Source organism: Amia ocellicauda, chromosome 6 (assembly GCF_036373705.1).
Source record: "Amia ocellicauda isolate fAmiCal2 chromosome 6, fAmiCal2.hap1, whole genome shotgun sequence".
NCBI lineage: Eukaryota > Metazoa > Chordata > Actinopteri > Amiiformes > Amiidae > Amia > Amia ocellicauda.
In genome coordinates, this window is record NC_089855.1 from 38654033 (window position 1) to 38677727 (window position 23695).

Consider the following 23695-nt stretch of genomic DNA (forward strand, 5'->3'; position numbering starts at 1 on the left):
ATGGAAGATAAAGTTAAAAAACAAACTGAAGGAACCGTACAAGCGCTGCTGTCTGAGGACATAACCACGGAAGTGATCACAGAAGGCTTCTTTCAATGGGTATAAATCATTTGCCTGACCAAGTTAAAAGGAAAATAAAAATGCAAAGATCAGACTTGAGAACAACCGCGGTGGACTCCAGAGAAAAGGTTGCACGTTTTTCTGAAGAACTCAGAAGAAATACTGAGCAGCAGCTTGGATTGTATAGGACACATCGACCTGCAGCAGACAGCACCGAAGAGACTGACACTTTTGAAGTACTACTACTGTAATATATTACATGTACTGTGTGTGTGTGTGTGTGTGTGTGTGTGTGTGTGTGTGTGTAAATACAGTGCATCCGGAAAGTATTCACAGCACTTCACTTTTTCCACATTTTGTTATGTTACAGCCTTATTCCAAAATGGATTAAATTCATTATTTTCCTCAAAATTCTACAAAAAATACCCCATAATGACAACATGAAAGAAGTTTGTTTGAAATCTTTGCAAATTTATTAAAAATAAAAAACAAAAAAAGCACATGTACATAAGTATTCACAGCCTTTGCCATGACACTCAAAATTTAGCTTAGGTGCATCCTGTTTCCACTGATCATCCTTGAGATGTTTCTACAACTTGATTGGAGTCCACCTGTGGTAAATTCAGTTGATTGGACATGATTTGGGAAGGCACACACCTGTCTATATAAGGTCCCACCATTAACAGTGCATGTCAGAGCACAAACCAAGCCATGAAGTCCAAGGAATTGTCTGTAGACCTCCGAGACAGGATTGGATCGAGTCACAGATCTGGGGAAGGGTACAGAAAAATGTCTGCAGCATTGAAGGTCCCAATGAGCACAGTGGCCGTAATCATCCGTAAATGGAAAAAGTTTGGAACCACCAGGACTCTTCCTAGAGCTGGCCGCCTGGCCAAACTGAGCGATCGGGGGAAAAGGACCTTAGTCAGGGAGGTGACCAAGAACCCGATGGTCACTCTGACAGAGCTCCAGCGTGTCTCTGTGGAGAAAGGAGAGCCTTCCAGAAGAACAACCATCTCTGCAGCACTCCACCAATCAGGCCTGTATGGTAGAGTGGCCAGATGGAAGCCACTCCTCAGTAAAAGGCACATAACAACTCGCCTGGAGTTTGCCAAAAGGCACCTGAAGGACTCTCAGACCATGAGAAACAAAATTCTCTGGTCTGATGAAACAAAGATTGAACTAATGTCTGGAGGAAACCAGGCACCGCTCATCACCTGGCCAATACCATCCCTACAGTGAAGCATGGTGGTGGCAGCATCATGCTGTGGGGATGTTTTTCAGCGGCAGGAACTGGGAAACTAGTCAGGATCGAGGGAAAGATGAATGCAGTAATGTACAGAGACATCCTTGATGAAAACCTGCTCCAGAGTGCTCTGGACCTCAGACTGGGGTGAAGGTTCATCTTCCAACAGGACAACGACCCTAAGCACACAGCCAAGATAACAAAGGAGTGGCTACAGGACAACTCTGTGAATGTCCTTGAGTGGCCCAGCCAGAGCCCAGACTTGAAGCCGATTGAAAATCTCTGGAGAGATCTGAAAATGGCTGTGCACCGACGCTCCCCATCCAACCTGATGGAGCTTGAGAGGTCCTGCAAAGAAGAATGGGAGAAACTGCCCAAAAATAGGTATGCCAAGCTTGTAGCATCATACTCAAAAAGACTTGAGGCTGTAATTGGTGCCAAAGGTGCTTCAACAAAGTATTGAGCAAAGGCTGTGAATACTTCTGTACATGTGCTTTTTTTGTTTTTTATTTTTAATAAATTTGCAAAGATTTCAAACAAACTTCTTTCACGTTGTCATTATGGGGTATTGTTTGTAGAATTTTTAGGAAAATAATTCATTTAATACATTTTGGAATAAGGCTGTAACATATCAAAATGTGGAAAAAGTGAAGTGCTGTGAATACTTTCCGGATGCACTGTATACACCGATCAGCCATAACATTATGACCACTGACAGGTGAAGTGAATAATACTGATAATCTCGTTATCATGGCACCTGTCAGTGGGTGGGATATATTAGGCAGCAAGTGAACATTTTGTCCTCAAAGTTGATGTGTTAGAAGCAGGAAAAATGGGTAAGCGTAAGGAAAGGAGCGACTTTGACAAGGGACAAATTGTGATGGCTACACGACTGGGTCAGAACATCTCCAAAACGGCAGCTCTTGTGGGGTGTTCCCGGTCTGCAGTGGTCAGTACCTATCAAAAGTGGTCCAAGGAAGGAACAGCAGTGAACCGGCGACAGCGTCATGGGCAGACAAGGCTCATTGATGCACATGGGGAGCGAAGGCTGGCCCATGTGGTCTGATCCAACGGACAAGCTACTATAGCTCAGATTGCTGAAAAAGTTAATGATAGAAAGGTGTCAGAACACACAGTGCATCGCAGTTTGTTGTGTATGGGGCTGCGTAGCCGCAGACCAGTCAGGGTCCCATGCTGACCCCTGTCCACTGCCGAAAGCACCTACAACGGGCAGGTGAGCATCTGAACTGGACCACGGAGCAATGGAATAAGGTGGCCTGGTCTGATGAATCACGAGTTCAAGGTGTTGACTTGGCCTCCAAACTCCCCAGATCTCAATGCAATCGAGCATCTATGGGATGTGCTGGACAAACAAGTTCGATCCATGGAGGCCCCACCTCACAACTTACAGGACTTAAAGGATCTGCTGCTAACATCTTGGTGCCAGATACCACAGCACACCTTTAGAGGTCTAGTGGAGTCCATGCCACGACGGGTCAGGGCTATTTTGGCGGCAAAAGGGGGACCTACTCAATATTAGGCAGGTGACATAATGTTATGGCTGATCGGTGTATAATAGATATTTTCAGATTATAATGCATATGATTTGTGATGTAGATGTCCTACTAAATGTGCTTCGCTTTCGGGTGAATTGTATAACAGCACTTTTAGACTTGCAGAACCGAAGATAGACATTTGAAAAGGGAAATATATTAATTCAATTCCCCATTGAACCAGCACATTTTTAATTATATTAGAAAGCTTTGGCTGCAAAGGGTTAAGATTACTTACAAAGAAAATATAGAACCGATCAACAGCCTATATATATTATTAAGTTGTGATTATAAATACATCGCATACACCTGTAAGCATACATAATGTCATATGTAACTCGTTTGTTTGATTACATTTGTTTAATTCCCGGCATGCATTTCGTTTAGGCCCCCTTTTCGCCCACATATGTGAACGTACTTAGGTCTCCTAAAACCGCAAATGTGAACGGGGTTTCCAAAAAAAGTATTATTTGAGGGCCCAGGGACGGCCTGTAGTAGTGGCTGTAGGCTAATCAAAACAGGTTTCACAGTCCAATACTAATCTCTGTTGGAAGAGTAGTTAAGGAACAGCACTGTCAACCACGCGTACCAAGTTCAAATCCCGAAGTAGGCTGTAATGTATTGTAACGACACTCGTTATTGAGAAATAAGTTGGAAACAAAGAAAATTGTCAGTACCAAATAATAAGGTTCTGAATAACCAGTTTATTTTAACACAGCCCACCTATTCCGGCCACTGAACACAGCCAAAGAAATAAAAGGACGACAGGATGAACAGCTTAATAATATAGTCCGTAGAGAGGGGGACAGGGGCTCCTGCTGCAGTTGTAAAAGTCAGAGAGCGAGCAGCCAAATCCCGCCGTCTAAATAGACTGCCGGTCTGACCCATCTGACCCAGCGGGTCCAATCAACTACCCCCCTCCTTCTGGAACACCCCTCCTTCTTGTATCAACGTGGGGGAATGGATCTTGAACTCTAACTGACCTTGCCCGTCCGCTCTCCTCCCACTGAACAGGTAACTCGGAAAGAGCATTCAGGACGGGGGTTGCTACACTGCCCCCCTCTTTCAGAGGCCCTCGCCCACGAAGGCAACACAAAGTCCTGGAACTGGAAAGGTAGCCGCCTTCTCTGCCGTCATCTGGTTTGGTCATAATCTTCATTGAGAACAGGTGAAACGACCTCCGCCCCCTGCCGTGGGAGAACCAGCGAGAGGAGAGTGTACAGGTCCTGATGGAGAAAACAAAGATGGGCTCACCAATGGCCTGGGGGGTTTTTATGAACTCTGCTGGACTGTCCCTTGACCCCTGTATGGAGCCAGTCGATCCTGGTGTAGCACAACCCGCCTCCCTCGACCTGGCAGCAGCACGTGGTACACAACCTCGCCCAGCCGCTCCAACTCCTCACAAGGGCCCGACCCAATGGCTGTCCAGTTTTGGGCAGCGCCTTCTCTTTCTTTTGGGCTGATGCACCCAAACCAATTCTCCCTCACGAAACGTGCGGCCCCAAGTGTGCAGATCATAATTCCTCCGCTGACGGGCCCCTGCAGCTTGAAGATGTTCCCTGGCAAACTGGTAAGCAGTCTCCAGTCGGCCTGAAGTCCACTGGCAAACTCGGTGCCAGCTGGAAGCCAGGAGCATCAGGAGGTCGGCCAAAGGCCAATTCTACTGGGGTGCGCAGTTAGCATTAGAAGGGCTGGGGTGCAGGCAAAGGAATCTTGCACCGCGGAACGGCAGGCCAGAAGGACCTAGGGTAGTTGGTTGTCCCAATCGCATTGATGCGAGGCTGTGGACAGCAAGTGTACGGTTAAACCTCTCAACCAGGCCGTCGCTCTGCGGGTGAAGGGGAGTGGTGCGAGTCTTCTTCACTCCCAACTGCTGACACATGGCTGCGAAGATCCTGCTCTCAAAATTCCACCCCTGGTCAGTGTGGATCTCCTGCAGAACTCCAAACCTGCTGAAGAAGCCTTCAATGAGCGCCTCTATCACCGTTTCTGGGGCATTTAGTAAAATAATCAACTGCAATTATTACAAAACGGTTTCCCTTCTCAGATGGGGGAAAGGGATCCAAGATGTCCATCCCCACCCTCTCCATGGGGCTTATTACGGGGCCAAGCAACGAAGTTGCTGGAACCCTATTGTAATTGTTAGGATTATTAGGCTTCCATGCACGAAGTGCTGGAAGCCTTTTGTTTGTGTTAGGATTTTTATTGTTAGGCTTCCATGCACGAAGTGCTGGAAGCCAATTCTTTCTGTTAGGATTTTTATTATTATTATTATTTTTTTCCTTCCGCCAAAACTTCTAATGCCCCTAAAACACTCATACATGCATTAAAACTAACAAGTGTTGTAGAAACCACTTATACCTACAAATGCAGTGAAAACTGAACATACTGGTGTCATGGTGTTGCTAAATATTGTGATAGGAATTTAAATTGTGAAATGCAACAACAATTCTTCTTCTCCAACACCTAATGACACATGCATATGCCACTTCATACACATGCATACCTTATGCCCCACTATTATGCTTGTTCATCAGAAGTTCCCCGGGCGCCCCAGTGAAAAACATGGGTGCTGTGGGCCAATGAAAAATAAACATATGCGTCGCTTCAGACAAGTATCACATTACCTCTACACTGGAATGCAGTACGCACATGAAACTCTGCACCTATGTCTATGTCTGTGCATTGAACATAAAACCTGATAATTAAGTTTGTGAGGTACACGGTTAAGCTGCAATGTTGGATTTAACATGTGTCCGTGTGCGAAAATGAAGACAGCTACTACTCCGGAAGTCTAAAGCTCAGTGCCCTGAAACTTTGCATGTATTACGTAGACACTGCTGTCTAACACGTCTGCAAGAGGCAAGTGACTGCATTCAACAACATGGCAGCTACAAGAAAATGACTGTGCCCGAATGCAAAATACACATATTTATAATAGCATGAAATTGACCCCAGAAAAACCTATCAGCACAATTCAAATACTAACCAAACTGTATTACAATATGCCACTTTTGACAGCAAATATATTCAGAACTATAGCCTTATGTACTTAAATTGTTAGTGATTAAACTAGTAGAAAGATCTGTAAAAGTTGATGAAGCCAAACTGATAGGACACAAAATCTGTCTGTTGTACACCAACCAAAATTAAAGCTTCACATTTCAGCCACATAATGACATTCCTTATGTAGACCTCTACCTCCATCATTTGGCTAAACTTGGGAATTGCATTATGTATCTTGAATGACACAAGAATGAAAATTTCACATATATGCTAGAATTAAATGAAAAATACAATGGTACTTTACATCAGTAAAGCAAGCAATGAGGAAATTGAAATTAAAGTCCACTGACTTAGAATACATACTTCAAATGAAAAGAATGAAAACCACAAATATACACTCACCTAAAGGATTATTAGGAACACCTGTTCAATTTCTCATTAATACAATTATCTAACCAACCAATCACATGGCAGTTGCTTCAATGCATTTAGGGGTGTGGTCCTGGTCAAGACAATCTCCTGAACTCCAAACTGAATGTCTGAATGGGAAAGAAAGGTGAATTAAGCAATTTTGAGCGTGGCATGGTTGTTGGTGCCAGACGGGCCGGTCTGAGTATTTCACAATCTGCTCAGTTACTGGGATTTTCATGCACAACCATTTCTAGGGTTTACAAAGAATGGTGTGAAAAGGGAAAAACATCCAGTATGCGGCAGTCCTGTGGGCGAAAATGCCTTGTTGATGCTAGAGGTCAGAGGAGAATGGGCCGACTGATTCAAGCTGATAGAAGAGCAACTTTGACTGAAATAACCACACGTTACAACCGAGGTATGCAGCAAAGCATTTGTGAAGCCACAACACGTACAACCTTGAGGCGGATGGGCTACAACAGCAGAAGACCCCACCGGGTACCACTCATCTCCACTACAAATAGGAAAAAGAGGCTACAATTTGCACAAGCTCACCAAAATTGGACAGTTGAAGACTGGAAAAATGTTGCCTGGTCTGATGAGTCTCGATTTCTGTTGAGACATTCAGATGGTAGAGTCAGAATTTGGCGTAAACAGAATGAGAACATGGATCCATCATGCCTTGTTACCACTGTGCAGGCTGGTGGTGGTGGTGTAATGGTGTGGGGGATGTTTTCTTGGCACACTTTAGGCCCCTTAGTGCCAATTGGGCATCGTTTAAATGCCACGGCCTACCTGAGCATTGTTTCTGACCATGTCCATCCCTTTATGACCACCATGTACCCATCCTCTGATGGCTACTTCCAGCAGGATAATGCACCATGTCACAAAGGTCGAATCATTTCAAATTGGTTTCTTGAACATGACAATGAGTTCACTGTACTAAACTGGCCCCCACAGTCACCAGATCTCAACCCAATAGAGCATCTTTGGGATGTGGTGGAACGGGAGCTTCGTGCCCTGGATGTGCATCCCACAAATCTCCATCAACTGCAAGATGCTATCCTATCAATATGGGCCAATATTTCTAAAGAATGCTTTCAGCACCTTGTTGAATCAATGCCACGTAGAATTAAGGCAGTTCTGAAGGCGAAAGGGGGTCAAACACAGTATTAGTATGGTGTTCCTAATAATCCTTTAGGTGAGTGTATACTACAGTGGACTGAAATTGAAAATTACACATTTAATAACACATGCATTTAAACTACAAATGCCTGCTCAAATCTGAAACCTACTGAGACAACATGGAAGCCTTAAAAGTTGCATGCAACTTCTAGTTATTATTATTATTATTATTTTTTTTTTTTTTCCTTCCGCCAAAATTTCTAATGCCCCTAAAACGCTCATACATGCATGAAAACTCACGAAACTCACAAGTGTTGTAAACACATCTTATACCTACAAATTCAGTGAAAACTACATGTGTCGGTCACATGGTGCCGCCGCCATGTTGCGATGAGTGTCGAAATTGTGAAATGCTACAAAAATCTTCTTCTCCAAAACCAACGGACACATGCATATGCCACTTCATACACATGCATACCTTATGCCCTACTGTTACGCTTGTTCATCAGAAGTTGCTCGGTCTCGCGCTTTGTCAGCCAGGCTGCGTTTTCTGATTCAAGTTTTGGTGCCTTCTACTCCAAGAAAATTAGACCCACTGTGCCACAAATTGGTATGCATGACAGTACTACAGAGTACTACAAAGGTTGTTAAAGGCGAGTTACCCCAGTAAAAAACATGGGTGTTGTGGGCCAATGAAAAAAAACGTACGCGCCGCTTCAGACAAGTTACACATTTCCTGGACACTGGAATGCAGTACACACATGAAACTCTGCACATGCGTCTATGCCTCTGCCTTGAAAACCAGACAATGAAGTTGGTGGGGTACACGGTTTAGCCGTAATGTTGGATTTAACATAAATCCACATGCGAATATGAAAACGGTTACTACTCCAGAACGATAAAGCCCAGTGCCCTGAAACTGTGCATGTATTACATAGATACTGCAATCTATCAAATGTGCAAAAGGCAAGTGACTGCATGCAAGAACATGGCAGCCACAAGCAAATGACTGAGCACATATGCAAAATACGCGTATTTATAAAAGCATAAATTTTGACCCCAGAAAAAACCCACGAGCCATATTCAAAAACTCACCAAACACAATAATAAATTACAATGTTATGCTTGATTGTGGTGAGTTTTGTCACCAAAGGTGACACGGCGCGCTGGTACCGATGCTGAAGGCCATGTCACATGCAGCAGTAAATATCTACAGAACAGTGAATCCTAAGGTGCTTAAATTTTCAGTGATTATCACTAGTACAAACATCTGTCAAAGTTGAAAAAGCCAAGTTGATTGGACAACAAACATGGCTGCTATACACCAATGAAAATGACAGCCTCAAACATATACTGACATTCGTTATGTAGACCTCTACCTCCATCATGAGGACAAACTTGGAAATTGCATTCTGAATCTTCAATGCAGAAAACTTGAAACTTTCAAATGTCCATAAAACGCTTATACATGCATGAAAACTCACGAAACTCACAAGTGTTGTAGAAACCACTTATACCTACAAATGCAGTGAAAACTGCACATACTGGTGTCATGGTGTTGCTAAATATTGTGATAGGAGTCTAAATTGTGAAATGCAACAGAAATCTTCTTCTCCAAAAACAACGGACACATTCATATGCCACTTCACACACATGCATACCTTATGCCACACTATTACGCTTGTTCTTCAGAAGTTCCCCGCTTTGTCCGCCATGTAGCATTCTCTGATTCCAGCTTTGGTGCCCTATAATCCAAGCCACTTATACCTACTGTGACACAAATTGGCATACATGACACTAGTATAGAGTCCTACCAGGGGTGTTAAAGGCTAATTGTCCCAGTGAAAATTATGGGTGCTGTGGGCCAATGAAATAAAACGTATGCATCGCTTCAGACAAGTATCACATTACCTCTACACTGGAATAGAGTATGCACATGAAACTCAGCACCTATGTCTATGTCTGTGCATTGAACATAAAACCTGATAATTAAGTTTGTGAGGTACACGATTAAGCCGCAATGTTGGATTTAACATGTGTCCGCGTGCGAAAATGTAAACGGCTACTACTCCGGATCTCTAAAGCCCAGTGCCCTGAAACTTTGCATGTATTAAATAGACACTGCTATCTATCACGTCTGCAAGAGACAAGTGACTGTGTGCAACAACATGGCAGCCACAAGAAAATGACTTTGCACATATGCAAAATACACGTATTTATAAAAGCATGAAATTGACCACAGAAAAACCTATGAGCAAAATTAAAAAACTCACCAAATTGTGTTACATTATGTCACTTATGACAGAAAATATCTTCAGAATTGTATCCGAATGTACTTAAATTGTTAGTGATTAGACTAGTACAAAGATCTGTCAAAGTTGACGAAGCCAAGTTGATAGGACACAAAACCTGGCTGCTAGTACACCAACCAAAATGACAGTTTCACATGTCAGCCACAACATGACAGTCCTTATGTAGACCTCTACCTCCATCATGTGGCCAAACTTGAGAATTACATTCTGCATGTTGAATGACACAATAATGAAAACTTCACATATATGCTAGAAATAAGTAAAATGCAATGGAACCTTACAGAATTGATGCATGCAAGCAAGAGATTAATATTATAGTCCAGTAACACTGAAATGTGCACTTCAAGTGACAAACAGCATGGAAATACTAATAGTGTAAACTGAGATGTGTTTGTGTTGAGGGTTGTTTCAGCTGCAGAGACCGTGAAGGAAAGCGAGGGAGAAACTGAAAGTGAAAGTTAAAAATATTCTTAAATGTGATTCTCAACACACTGTAATGCTAGCTATTAAAATAAATACATGAACATGAACAGTGGTACAAGAGCAATGACATTGCTGAATCTGTAGTGGTGGGTTATTGCTTTCAAATTAAAGTAATTTCAAACGGAGATCACAACGAGTGCATGACTTCCTGTTTATATCATGTTAATGATGCAACACGGGGGGGCATAACTTCGTGCTCTTCTTTCTCAGTGAAATCGAAACTTATGGTGACATGTTTTATACTGAACCGTGCAGAAACGCTGGCTCTATGCAGTGGATTTGAAAGGGTGAACATAAGACGTTTACTGTGCGAGCTACAGTGAGGGAAAAAAGTATTTGATCCCCTGCTGATTTGCCCACTGACAAATAAATGATAAGTCTATAATTTTAATGGTAGGTGTATTTTAACAGTGAGAGACAGAATAACAACAAAAAAATACAGAAAAACACATTTCAAAAAAGTTATAAATTGATTTGCATGTTAATGAGGGAAATAAGTATTTGACCCCTTCGACTTAGTACTTTGTGGCAAAACCCTTGTTGGCAATCACAGAGGTCAGACATTTCTTGTAGTTTGCACACATCTCAGGAGGGATTTTGTCCCACTCCTCTTTGCAGATCCTCTCCAAGTCATTAAGGTTTCAAGGCTGACGTATGGCAACTCGAACCTTCAGCTCCCTCCACAGATTTTCTATGGGATTAAGGTCTGGAGACTGGCTAGGCCACTCCAGGACCTTAATGTGCTGCTTCTTGAGCCACTCCTTTGTTGCCTTGGTTGTGTGTTTTGGGTCATTGTCATGCTGGAATACCCATCCACGACCCATTTTCAATGCCCTGACTGAGGGAAGGAGGTTCTCACCCAAGATTTGACGGCCCCGTCCATCGTCCCTTTGATGCGGTGCAGTTGTTCTGTCCCCTTAGCAGAAAAACACCCCCAAAGCATAATGTTTCCACCTCCATGTTTGACGGTGGGGATGGTGTTCTTGGGGTCATAGGCAGCATTCCTCCTCCTCCAAACACGGCAAGTTGAGTTGATGCCAAAGAGCTCGATTTTGTTCTCATCTGACCACTTTCACCCAGTTCTCCTCTGAATCATTCAGATGTTCATTGGCAAACTTCAGACGGGCCTGTACATGTGCTTTATTGAGCAGGGGGACCTTGCGGACGCTGCAGGATTTCAGTCCTTCACGGCGTAGTGTGTTACCAATTGTTTTCTTGGTGACTATGGTCCCAGCTGCCTTGAGCCCCAGACCGAGGGAGACTGACAGTTATTTTGTGTTTCTTCCATTTGCGAATAATAGAATAAACTGTTGTCACCTTCTCACCAAGCTGCTTGGCGTTGGTCTTGTAGCCCATTCCAGCCTTGTGTAGGTCTACAATCTTGTCCCTGACATCCTTGGACAGCTCTTTGGTCTTGGCCATGGTGGAGAGTTTGGAATCTGATTGATTGATTGCTTCTGTGGACAGGTGTCTTTCATACAGGTAACGAGCTGAGATTAGAAGCACTCCCTTTAAGAGAGTGCTCCTAATCTCAGCTCGTTACCTGTATAAAAGACACCTGGGAGCCAGAAATCTTGCTGATTGATAGGGGATCAAATACTTATTTCCCTCATTAACATGCAAGTCAATGTATAACATTTTAGAAATGCGTTTTTCTGGATTTCTTTGTTGTTATTCTGTCTCTCACTGTTAAAATACACCAACCATTAAAATTATAGACTGATCATTTCTTTGTCAGTGGGCAAACGTACAAAATCAGCAGGGGATCAAATACTTTTTCCCCTCACTGTAAACCCGAAAAAACGGACCTACTCACTGAGGCGCTTAATATTAATAATGGGAGATATTTGCCCCTTAATGAAAAACATTGCATTTACAACCTGTAATTATATATAACGTGCACATCAGTAATCAATGTGACAATACAATGAAACAAAGTAAGCAACTAAATGAAGTTTAGTTGGTAACTGTGAATTGAAATGCTGCAGCAGTTCTAAGGTATACAAGTTTTTAGATTGATGTACACAAACGAGACTTGTAGAATAAAGTGTAGAGTGATGCCATATGTAATATGGAAGCCATATGTCACATGGGCTGGTCGCCAGATTGGTTTAAGTGACACATTTTAGACAATTTTCAAACATCTTCTTCTCTGAAACCGCAGGTTCGATTGATGTGGAATTTTATACAGATGCCCTTGGCTAGATCCTCCATCAGATTAATTAAAGGCAATATGATTGATGAAACGAGATGGTTGCCATGAGCCAATCAAATTTCAGCAATGTTTAAATTGCATAAGGTGTCATGAAAAGCAGTTTTGAAGTACATTATAATGTGTTAGAATGAATGGTACTGTGTGGATGTGTACTTGGCCCCCCGCATTGCTGCTTGCAGCTATATTTATTATTATTATTATTATTTTTTATTTTTTTTCTTGGCAGACGCCCTTATCCAGGGCGACTTACAACATAAGTGGCTTATAACTGGAAACTGCTGTAGTGGGGCCTGGGACTGCCCAGGTGGACCCTTCCGGGCTGTACAAAGGTCACACTTCTGACAGAATTCAGAAGGTAAGTATAGGAGCCTGGATCAGTGCCTCTTTCAGGGCCTCAAATGCCTTCTTCTGAGCAGCCACCCAGACGAACTCCACACCCTTCTTCATCAACTGGTGGAGTGGAGAGGAGATGCTGACAAAGCCTCTGATGAAGCAGCGATAGTAGGATGCCAATCCGAGGAAAGCCCGCAGCTGGTGCAGATCTTGATGGACAGACCAGTGCTGCACTGCAGTGATCCTCTCTGGCTCAGTGCCAATTCCTTCCCCACCAACCTGGTGGCCCAGAAAAGTGACTTCCCTTTGCATAAAAGTACACTTCTCTGGATGTAACTTTAGGCCAGCATTTGCGATTCATCTCAGCACCTCCCTCAAGGCTCTCAGGATATCTTGCAAGGAAGGGCCATGTACAAGCAGATCGTCCAAGTACACGAGGCACTGGCTGCGAGGAACACCTGTCAGTACTTTCTCCGTAAGCCGTTCAAAAGTCGCTGAAGTGTTGCACAGTCCAAACAGCATCACACAGAACTGCCAGAGCCCACAGCCGGTGGAAAGAGCTGTTTTGGGGCGAGCTGCGGGTGCCAGGGTTACCTGCCAAGAAGCCGCTCTTGAGGTCCAGCGAGGAGAACCAGGAAGACCCCGCGACCAGGTCTAAGGACTTGTCGATGCGAGGCAGTGGGTAGGAACCGCCATTTTCCCCCTTTCTTTGGAACCATCACCACTGATGAAGCCCATGGGCTGTCAGATGGCTCAATAAGTCCTCGCTCTCTCATCTCTTGTAGCACTTCCTCCACAGCTTGATATCTAGGGGCAGCGTGCACGGCCATTGCCGCACTGGTCCAGCGGTTCTGGTGTTGATGTCATGCTGGACCAGGTGCATTCTTTCCATGGCTTCCTCTCGGAGAGCAAAGCTGTCCTGAACTCCAGCAGTAGGTCCCACAGCTGAGCTTGCTGCTCCAGGCTGAGCCCATCGCAACTATTGCGCCAGACAGCTGTGACGGCCGCTAGTGTCTCGTTTACTTTGGCCAGTAACGAGGGTATAACAGAGTTGGCAGGGGCTGGGTTGCTAGACGCTGCCCTAACCAATGGCAGTCTGGCTGGCTTCATCTCGGGGGGGGTTACATCCCTTGCGGAAGCCATGGTCAGGGTGGAGCCCCCAGCAAAACTTAAAGTCCCGGACTGAAGGTCAAGCTGGCTCCCAGTTTCCCGGAGAAACTCTAGACCCAGGATGCAGGCATCCTGAACTGCAGCAACCCACATAGGGTGATGAAACATTCTCTCCCCGATTTGGATGTCAAGCACCCGCTTCCTGTTCATGGGTGCCAGTTAAGAACATAAGAACATCAGAAAGTTTACAAACCAGAGGAGGCCATTCGACCCATCGTGCTCATTTGGTGTCCACTAATAACTGAGTGATCCAAGGATCCTATCCAGTCTGACTTTGAATATTCCCAAATTTTCAGCTTCAACCACATCGCTGGGGAGTTTGTTCCAGATTGTGACAACTCTCTGTGTGAAGAAGTGTCTTATGTTTTCCGTTTTTAATGCATGAAGCCCAATTTCCATGTGTGTCCCCGGGTGCATGTGTCCCTGCTGATCTGGAAAAGCTCCTCTGGTTTGATGTGGTTGATGCCCTTCATGATTTTGAAGACCTGGATCAAGTCCCCACGTAGTCTCCTCTGTTCTGACACGGAACAGTGAAACTTCAAAGTCTTATGAACTTGTGTAAAAAGAACAACTCAAATCTGACCTCCAGAACAGAAATTACAGCCATTTATATTACCATTATATTACCATATTACCAGACATTATATATTATATATTATATTACTACCAACAGCCCCAATAACTATAAAGTAAAAAAGAATACTAAACAAAAACAGAATTCCAAACATCTGGCTTTTGAATATTGTCACTTTGGGCATTATATAGACACATGCTATTATTTACTTTTGTTGCAGTAATTCTTCCCAGCTATCATATGGCCTTTTATTCTTTCACAGAGCACAATGTCAGTGGCTTTCATAGTGCTGTAAGCAGACTGAGCATGCATGATTTCTTTTTGAAGGGTAAGGCGTTTTATTTTTTGTCTGATTCAATGTTTCTACTTTTCTATGCCTCTTTCTGCTCTGTCTGTCTGTCTGTCTCTGTCTGTCTATTCTGTATGCGCCCTGGCTTCCCTAAGTGAGCTCTGTGATTTAACCCCTTAAGCTGACAAACCTTAAAAGGCCACCAAATCCATGTGCTTCTCTTTAATCCCCTGTGTATTCTTCACTTGTTTGCCAAGTGTTTGGTATCCCATGAAAGCTGAGACTCTCAGCTTTCTAAAGATGTGATGCATTCTCTGATGTTCAAAATGTGTTCTGTATGCCCCCCCACCTCCACATTCTGAAATAGGGAGGTGGGGGGATACTTGGTCTTAGTAGGAATACAACATCTCAGAAAATATTGACAATTATAACATATTCTGGAACCAGAAGACAGTCTACTGATCAAAACAAGACCATCCACATTTTGTTAGAAGCAACACACACCCATAGAGAGCTCAAAATGTCAAGATGGAAAACTTTGTTTATAGTGTACTAAGACACAATTATTTTACATAATTGCACCTGAACTTCTCTGTTTGATAGAACATCAAATAATATATACTGGATTGATGGTTAGGTTGTTCTGAACAAAACAAGCCTATCTGAGGAGAAATCCAATCAAAACTGATTGATCTGTGATGATCCGTCTGAATTAAACTCCTCCCCCCAAGAACAGACTGCGCGTTTACCCCCTGGGCTCTGAATGACGACGGACGACATGGAAACTGTAAATCGGATGTGTTTGAGAATTAAATGCGCTGGTAGCCAAGAGAATAAGCTTTCAAACGATGTGCGCATTGCAGGAATACAGTGTAACTCCTATGCACAGGAGTTGCACGTAACACTATTTTTGAACTGTTTTTATTGAAATTTAAGATGGAAAAATGGGGGTGTTCTAAATCGTTTGACCGGTAGTATATAATATATATATTATTTTTCCCTGAAGTTAAACAAGAAAGAACAATCATGAGGTGAAGGCTTTTACACAGCTTCTCTTAATTAGAATTCTGTTTCAATAACACAGTTCAGGGAACGTTAACTACTAGCAAATCTATGACAGTACAAGGAAAATTAACTCAACGATATCCTGTAATCCAGAGTGGATCACTAATCGAATTCAGTCAAACTACATGTAAGAAACCTAATATTATTATTATTATTATTATTATTATTATTATTATTAATAATAGGACATCCAAATATGCACTGAATTTAATAACGCTTAAGTAAAATAAACATATCATCCCTTTGTGCAGTGTAATTAATGTATTTTCAAAAGATAAAAACAAGCTTACTTATGGAAATCAAAAAGGACATGGCAGCTACACAGCAGTGCAGTAGGTGCCACACACCTGTTTTGGACACACAGCAGCAGTAATGTACATAATAAGATTATGTTGGAGTCTGTGACGACCTCCATACATACAGACAATTATGGGTATTGGGTAATATTTATTACTACTACATCCACAATATTGTGTTTGTACTGCAATACAATGTGTATGAGCCTCATTGTTTGCCCTGTCAGGACAATGGCATAGAGGTGTGCATTACTATATTACCGAGGAGGTCTGCATTCGGGATGTGTCCAGACTCGAGTGCACTGCACAGTGTGGACTGATACCTGATGTGATTTCTAATGAGATATACATGTGTGTGTGTACAAACCACAGATCGTGAAACATGGCACTCGCCTCTGTGCAGCACACTGCCTTTATTCATCCATCTGCAGAGTCCTGTTCATTTAATGCCGTGGTTTATTAACATATGGTAATGACTCGGTAATTGGAAACATGAGCTGCAAATGTAAACATATGCTGAAATTAAACATGTGCATAGCACAATTGATTTTGAATCACGTGAAAGCCATAATTAGACTGAAAACCCAATCAGGGTTTACGTTAGCCAGCAAATGCCGGCTTTTCACCGGTATCACGTGTAGTTGTCCGGCAGATGAAAATATCAATGGCCAAAATGTCCTGTGGGAAATATGCCAAATAAATAAATTGATTAATAGCATATTAAATAGCCTAATAGTGTATGTGTCATGCTCCCCTAGCACTCCCCCTTTATCCCCACTAGGGGCCGCCATCTCCCTGCCTTTTCCTAGCACTCTCCCAGCTATCAGTCTGTTAAAATTCCATTCACCCATGTGCACTCTTGTTCTATCCCTCAGCTCCTATTCGCCCTGCACCTCCCAAGCCTGGTTCCTGCTCCCCTTATACTCCCCTCACTTCCCTCAGTCTTGGCGAAGTCTCATCAGCACTCCTGCGATTCTAAGCCTTGTCTCCTCGCTCCTTGTCTCCTCGCTCCTTGATGACCATTGCCTCTGACCTCGATCACGTCCTTGCCTAGCCCCGATTTGCCACCTCCACAAGTTCTGCACCTGGGTCCCCTTTTCCCGTGCCCTGCGGTCCTTGAGACCATGACAGTATGACCTATAAGATATGTTGCCAAGACAACAGCGAGCCTCTGCTTGCTGTTACAGCAAGATGTTACTGAGTGTTTGATGATGTGACTAAAGATATCCTGCCTGGGGAAAGCTGGGAAAGATTGCCAGCACAATTCCTGTGCCCAGTGTGCCAGCAGAGCACGGATTCTCGCTCCAGAAAAGGATAAAAACAGCCCTGAGAAGCCGCTGACTCACTGAGGAAAAGGTGACAAGTTTGATGAGAATTGCAAGTAGTGTCAAGGATGGCTTCAACTTTGCACAAGCAGCAGAGCACTTCTCTTCAATTCGCGCCCTAGTAAACGGGGAATTTGACAAACGCGGAATTTAGGCAACCAGCCTCTTATTTTATTTTTTGGACCTAATTGCTTCATATTATTCATAGCGTTTGTGTTTTATTGTTGTTTAAATTTAGGCTATTATATATATTAGATATATTATTATATCTGAAACATATGTCCGGTAGTTGTTCAATATGGCTGGAATTCTGGAATATTAACGGCCATATTGGCCGTCAAAAAAAAGAGTCTAGCATAAACTCTGATTCCAATGTCGCGCAAAGATTTGCACCATGTTTGAATCTCTCTCCTTTCTAGGCCAGTCACATTTTTCTTTCGCGGCACTCATTTTGCATGGAAATTGTGTGAAGTTTGAATATCAGGCCCCTAGTGTGTTTGTTTTATTTTTGTGTTTTATCCTTAAAGAAACACAACAGATTATGAAGTCAATAACAAACTTGCCTGTTGTCCTTCTTGGTAGTTGTCTATGGATACTGACTGAGTTGCCATCATGGTTACCGAAGATACTAAAAGCACTGGAGCATCATAAAGTTACAGCACGTCAGTTCTGAAAAAAAAGAAAGAAAAAAAGCATGACGAAAAATCGAAAGCAAGAGAAGGGTAGAATTATGTAAAGCCAGTAGATATACATGTGTGATTAAAAAAATAGCTATGCCACATAATAAGAAAGATATTAATGTGCCTGGTGATAAGGTAAAACTAACAGCACCAGCATTCATATTTACATAATTGAAACAATTATTTACATATATTCCAAATTACAGTATCTGCATCAGTGGGCACATAATTCCAACTGAAAACCATATTATAATTGTTATGGGTCAATCTGTGATTGAGGCTGTGCAGTCAGACATGTCCCATTGCATATATACGGGTGACAAATTAAAGGAACAACCAACATAAAGTGTCTCAGTATGGTGTTAGGCCATCATGAGTCACCAGAACAGCTTCAATGCACCTTGGAATAGATTCTACGAATCTCTGGAACTCTACTGGAGGGATGAAACACCATTCTTCAAAAATATATTCCCTCATTTGGTGTTTTGATGATGTTGGTGGAGAGCACTGTCTAACACGTAAGTCTAAAATCTCCCATAGGTGTTCATTTGGGTTGAGATTTGGTGACTGTGAAGGCCATTGCATATGATTCACATAATTTTCATACTCATCAAACCATTCAATGACCCCTCGTGCCCTGTGGAAGGGGGCATTGTCATCCTGGAAGAGACCACTCCCATCAGGATAGAAATGTTTCACCACATGATAAAGGTGATCACTCAGAATAACTTTGTATTGATTTGCAATGACCCTTCCCTCTAAAGGGACAAGTGGACCCAAACCATGCCAGGAAAATGTCCCCCACAGCATAACAGAGCCTCCAGACCTCCTCACTGTAGGGGTCAAGCAGTCAGGCCTGTACCGTTATCTTGGTGTACGCCACACAGGCACTCGCCTACTTTTCGAGAACACTATCCAGTTGAGCACTCTTTGTGACTGAAGCTCCTGCCATTCGTGCCCCAATACTGACCCTTCTTTCAAAGTCACTTATATCCTTTCCTCTTGCCATCTTGATCCAAAATCAAGGTAAAATGGGCCTGCTCAGCATTTTTATAAATGCCACAGAGCATGATAGAATGTTAATTGCTTAATTGTATCAAGCAGTAAACCTGTTTGGAGGCATCTGCATTCGTTATGTTCCTCCACTCATTTATTCAGGTTTTTCCTTTAATTTGTAACCCGTCTGTGTGTGTGTATATATACAGTACTGTGCAAAAGTTTTAGGCAGGTGTGAAAACATGCTGTAAAGTAAGAATGCTATCAAAAATAGACATGTTCATAGATTATATTTATCAACTAGAATGCTAAAGTTCCTGGAGAAACTTTGTCTGCATGTGAAAGTATGTTTGAGTATAATGAGCAGTATGTTTCACTGTACATGTAGTAGTGTAGTAAGTACAAGATACTACAGTATACTATAGTATAAAAGTGTAATATGGTATAAAACAGTATAATAGTATTTTTTGTACTGTAGTAATATTGATAATACATCACAAAGTAATTCAGTATACTATAGTATACAACACTGTACCATAGTATGTGTACAAAAAGCACAAACAACCTGAACGGTATCATAATGAACCACTGTGTGAAGTTTGGTGTATGAACGTTAAGTATTGTAGGAGTTTATAACTGTCTGGACGAATGGAATAATAATAATTAATAATAATAATAATAATAATAATAATAATAATAATATTATTAGTCTGCATGTGAAAACATGCAGTCATGTTCTCTTACAAAAGCATTATTAGTCTGCATGTGAAAACATGCAGAGTACTGTTCTCTTACAAAAACTTTATTATTATTATTATTATTATTATTATTATTATTATTATTATTATTATTATTCCATTCGTCCGGACAATTATAACTCCTACAATTCTTAACGTACATACACCAAACTTCACACAGTGGTTCATTATGATACCGTTCAGGTTGTTTGTGCTTTTTGTACACATACTATGGTACAGTGTTGTATACTATAGTATACTGAATTACTTTGTGATGTATTATCAATATTACTACAGTACAAAAAATACTATTATACCATTTTATACCATATTACACTTTTATACTATAGTATACTGTAGTATCTTGTACTTACTACACTACTACATGTACAGTGAAACATACTGCTCATTATACTCAAACATACTGCTCATTATACTCAAACATACTTTCACATGCAGACAAAGTTTCTCCAGGAACTTTAGCATTCTAGTTGATAAATATAATATATTAACATGTCTATTTTTGATAGCATTCTTACTTTACAGCATGTTTTCACACCTGCCTAAAACTTTTGCACAGTACTGTATATATACACACACACAGACGGGTTACAAATTAAAGGAAAAACCTGAATAAATGAGTGGAGGAACATAACGAATGCAGATGCCTCCAAACAGGTTTACTGCCTGATACAATAATTATACTACATTCAATGTGTGCATAAGGGGCTTTAATACGGATTATTTGTAATGTTATTATTCCATACTATTCAGTATTATCACAACACTGAGCTACGAGACTTGGTTAGAAAAAGCCGACATGTCTCAGTTCATTCCCTATAACACAGCATGTTCTCTATGACTTTACCTGCTTTAAAGAAGCTTTAATACTGTATCATCATATCATATATACTACATTATATCAGTTTAATACTGTTTTATAAACTAATATGTATTCCACTTAGGTTACAAATAATAACAGCACATTACAGCCCGAGTCTGCGTGCGTTTGTCAACCTGCTATTAATCCTATTATGCCATTGCGCTTTGTGTTAATAGAGCTTAACATTGCATGTATGCAGGTCCGGTTCTAGACATTTGGAGGCCCTAGGCAAAATTTTTGTAGGAGGCCCCCCTCTTAATTGGTGGACTGGTGTGGCCGATGCGGGTCGGGGCTCCGCGGCCGGCATTTCGAGCCGCGCGCCATCGGCGTAGTACAGTGTTAAACCCTCTACGCTAACAGGCTGTCCTCCTACCATAGGATGATTAAGACTATACTACTTTTACCGAGGGGTTACATCACTTTATAACGAGCTCATTATGAAACGAATGAGCCCTGTTACACTCGCGTATACGGATGTTACGGTTATGGAGGCCCCGCCTCCAAGCCCGAGGCCCTTGGCAATTGCCTACGCTGCCTAGTATAGGTACCGCCGGCCCTGCATGTATGTGTTTAATATAACTTTAAATGCTTAATCTTTTGATTAAGTAAGTACCCACAAAATATAACATTAGAGAGCCCTTCCTTCACAATCCACCAGAGGATAGTCGAAAAAACAAAAAAATATAGTGGATGAAAAAAACCTACCCAACTACATGTACTGCAAACAAACGCCTTTTCACTTCCTAATTAAACCACGCCCCCTTCCCAGTCTGCACTGCCTTAAAGTGCCAGTAATAGTAATGGTATTTTAAAGCACATTAAACATTAATCTCTTTTTCTAACTTTGCGATTCATATTAATTTTCAACAACTATTACTACTACTTCCATTCCTACTACTACTAATACTCTTATTCATACTAATAACAACTTACATTTACTTATACTAACTTACATACTATGACTAAAAATATGAACGTACCTGCCATATACAATTACTAAGCTGCATACTTTTACAAAAATATGAATGATGATCCTATTCCAAATTATTATATTTCTGCTGTGTGGTTACAATCATATTAACCTGCATAGCATTAAAAAAAAATCAATGTTTTTGTCATACTGACAAAGGCCAACTTAATATTATTATTATTATTATTATTATTATTATTATTATTATTATCATACGACTTCATATAGCACCCCATAACATTTCACAATATCATTTTTTCATTGTGAATAATAATAAATGCAACTGAAACATATGGCTGATAGTATACTGTAGTACCTTGTCAGGTTCTATAGTATAGTATAACAAATACTACAGTTCTACAACAAATACTATGGTAGTGTCTTATACAGGGGATAAAATTAACTTTTTTGACCACTAGCCACTGTATCTGGTAGAAGGAAAAAAACTTAGTAGCCACTTGGTATTTTTACCAGCCAAAGGCAAATCACCAGAAATACATGAGGGCACGTAAATGAGTGGTGAACATGTTAAAACATGGCATTTATTCAGGTAATTAATTAAGCACCATAACAAAAGCTAATTGCACACCTGTATAAACTAGACAGGTGTGTATGAGGGAAAAGGATCTGGATAGAAAAAACATGCTCCCACACAGTTTCTACTTGCAGGTGTTATACGGTATTTGATCAAAACATTGCATTATATTTAATTATAACACTTGCTAGTAGAGACTGTGCGGGAGCATCAAATGAATCTAGACGACTGGCTGGTTTGTTCTCACTCGAGGGAGCAGGTTCGGATACACACGGATCTGATTCTAGGCCGCCTCTCCGAATTGGGCCTTCGGGTCAATTGAGAGAAGAGCCGCCTGACGCCAACTCAGCAGGCACAGTTCCTCAGACTGCGCCTCGATTCCGTTGCCATGCTCGCAATGCTGGCACCGGACAGAGTTGCCTCAATACACACGTGTCTCTCCCTCTTCCGACTGAGAGCTCGTGTCAGGGTGTCCCTTTGCCAGAGGCTGCTGGGCCTCCTAGCGGCTGCATCACAGACCCTCCCCCTCAGCCTCCTCCAGTTGAGGCCGTTGCAGTGGTGGTTCAGGTCTCTCAGGATGCACCCTCGCCGCAATCAAGCATGCCGAGTCACAGTCACTCTGGCGTGCTGGAAGGCGCTCCATTGATGGCGGAGCCCCCACAATTTGACCCTCGGTGTGCCCCTGGGGCCAGTCTACCACCAAGCAGTCATGACGACAGACAGACAGGCAAGGTTGGGGAGCAGTCTGCGACGGACGTGGAGTCCGAGGCAGGTGGATGGAGCCCGCACGGGCCCTCCATATCAAAATCCTGGAGTTACAAGCAGTACTCCTTGGACTGTCTCATTTCCTGCCAGTCCTGCAGGACAGACGTGCTGGTTCGGACGGACGGACGGACACAGCGGTGGTTGCCTATATCAACAGGCAAGGAGGTCTCCGGTCGCGCAGACTATACTGTCTAGCATGCCGTCTGCTTCTGTGGGCGCAGCAACGGTTCCACTCCATGAGAGCAGTTCACCTCCCAGGCCTGTCCAACATGGCGGCGGACCTCCTCTCTCGGGGAGGCCCCCCGGTCTCGGAATGGTGCCTCCACCCATTTGTGGTACAACAACTTATGGAGCCGGTTCGGCAGCGCGGACGTGGATCTCTTTGCCTCGGCAGAGTCCACACACTGCACACTATGGTTCTCCGTCCAAGACCGCTCAGGAACCCTAGGGATCGATGCGCTAGCCCACACGTGGCCGCTTTGTCTCCTTTATGCATTCCCACCATTCTCCCTTCTCCCGGTGGTCCTGAAGAAGGTCAGGAGAGAACGAGCGACAGTTCTGCTGATAGCCCCACGGTGGCCTTGCAGATTCTGGTTCGCAGACCTGATTGGCCTCCTCCACGGAGAGCCTTGGCAGCTCCCAGTGAGAGCGGAATTGTTGTCCCAGGTG

General features: G+C 42.6%; 1 protein-coding gene across 3 annotated transcripts in view; it reads right to left on the reverse strand.

Annotated features, from left to right (window-relative positions):
• The window catches only part of LOC136751458 (homeobox protein PKNOX1), a 64286-nt gene that overhangs the window by 30582 nt on the left and 10009 nt on the right, over positions 1–23695 (reverse strand). For 2 of the 3 annotated variants that reach the window (XM_066707086.1, XM_066707085.1), the window contains exon 2: positions 18024–18129. The exons of the other annotated variant lie outside the window; for it this stretch is intronic. In XM_066707086.1, the coding sequence (XP_066563183.1) occupies positions 18024–18074 (51 nt within the window). In that variant the 5' untranslated portion in view covers positions 18075–18129. The remainder of the gene's footprint in view (positions 1–18023; positions 18130–23695) is intronic. 3 annotated transcript variants of the gene reach the window in all.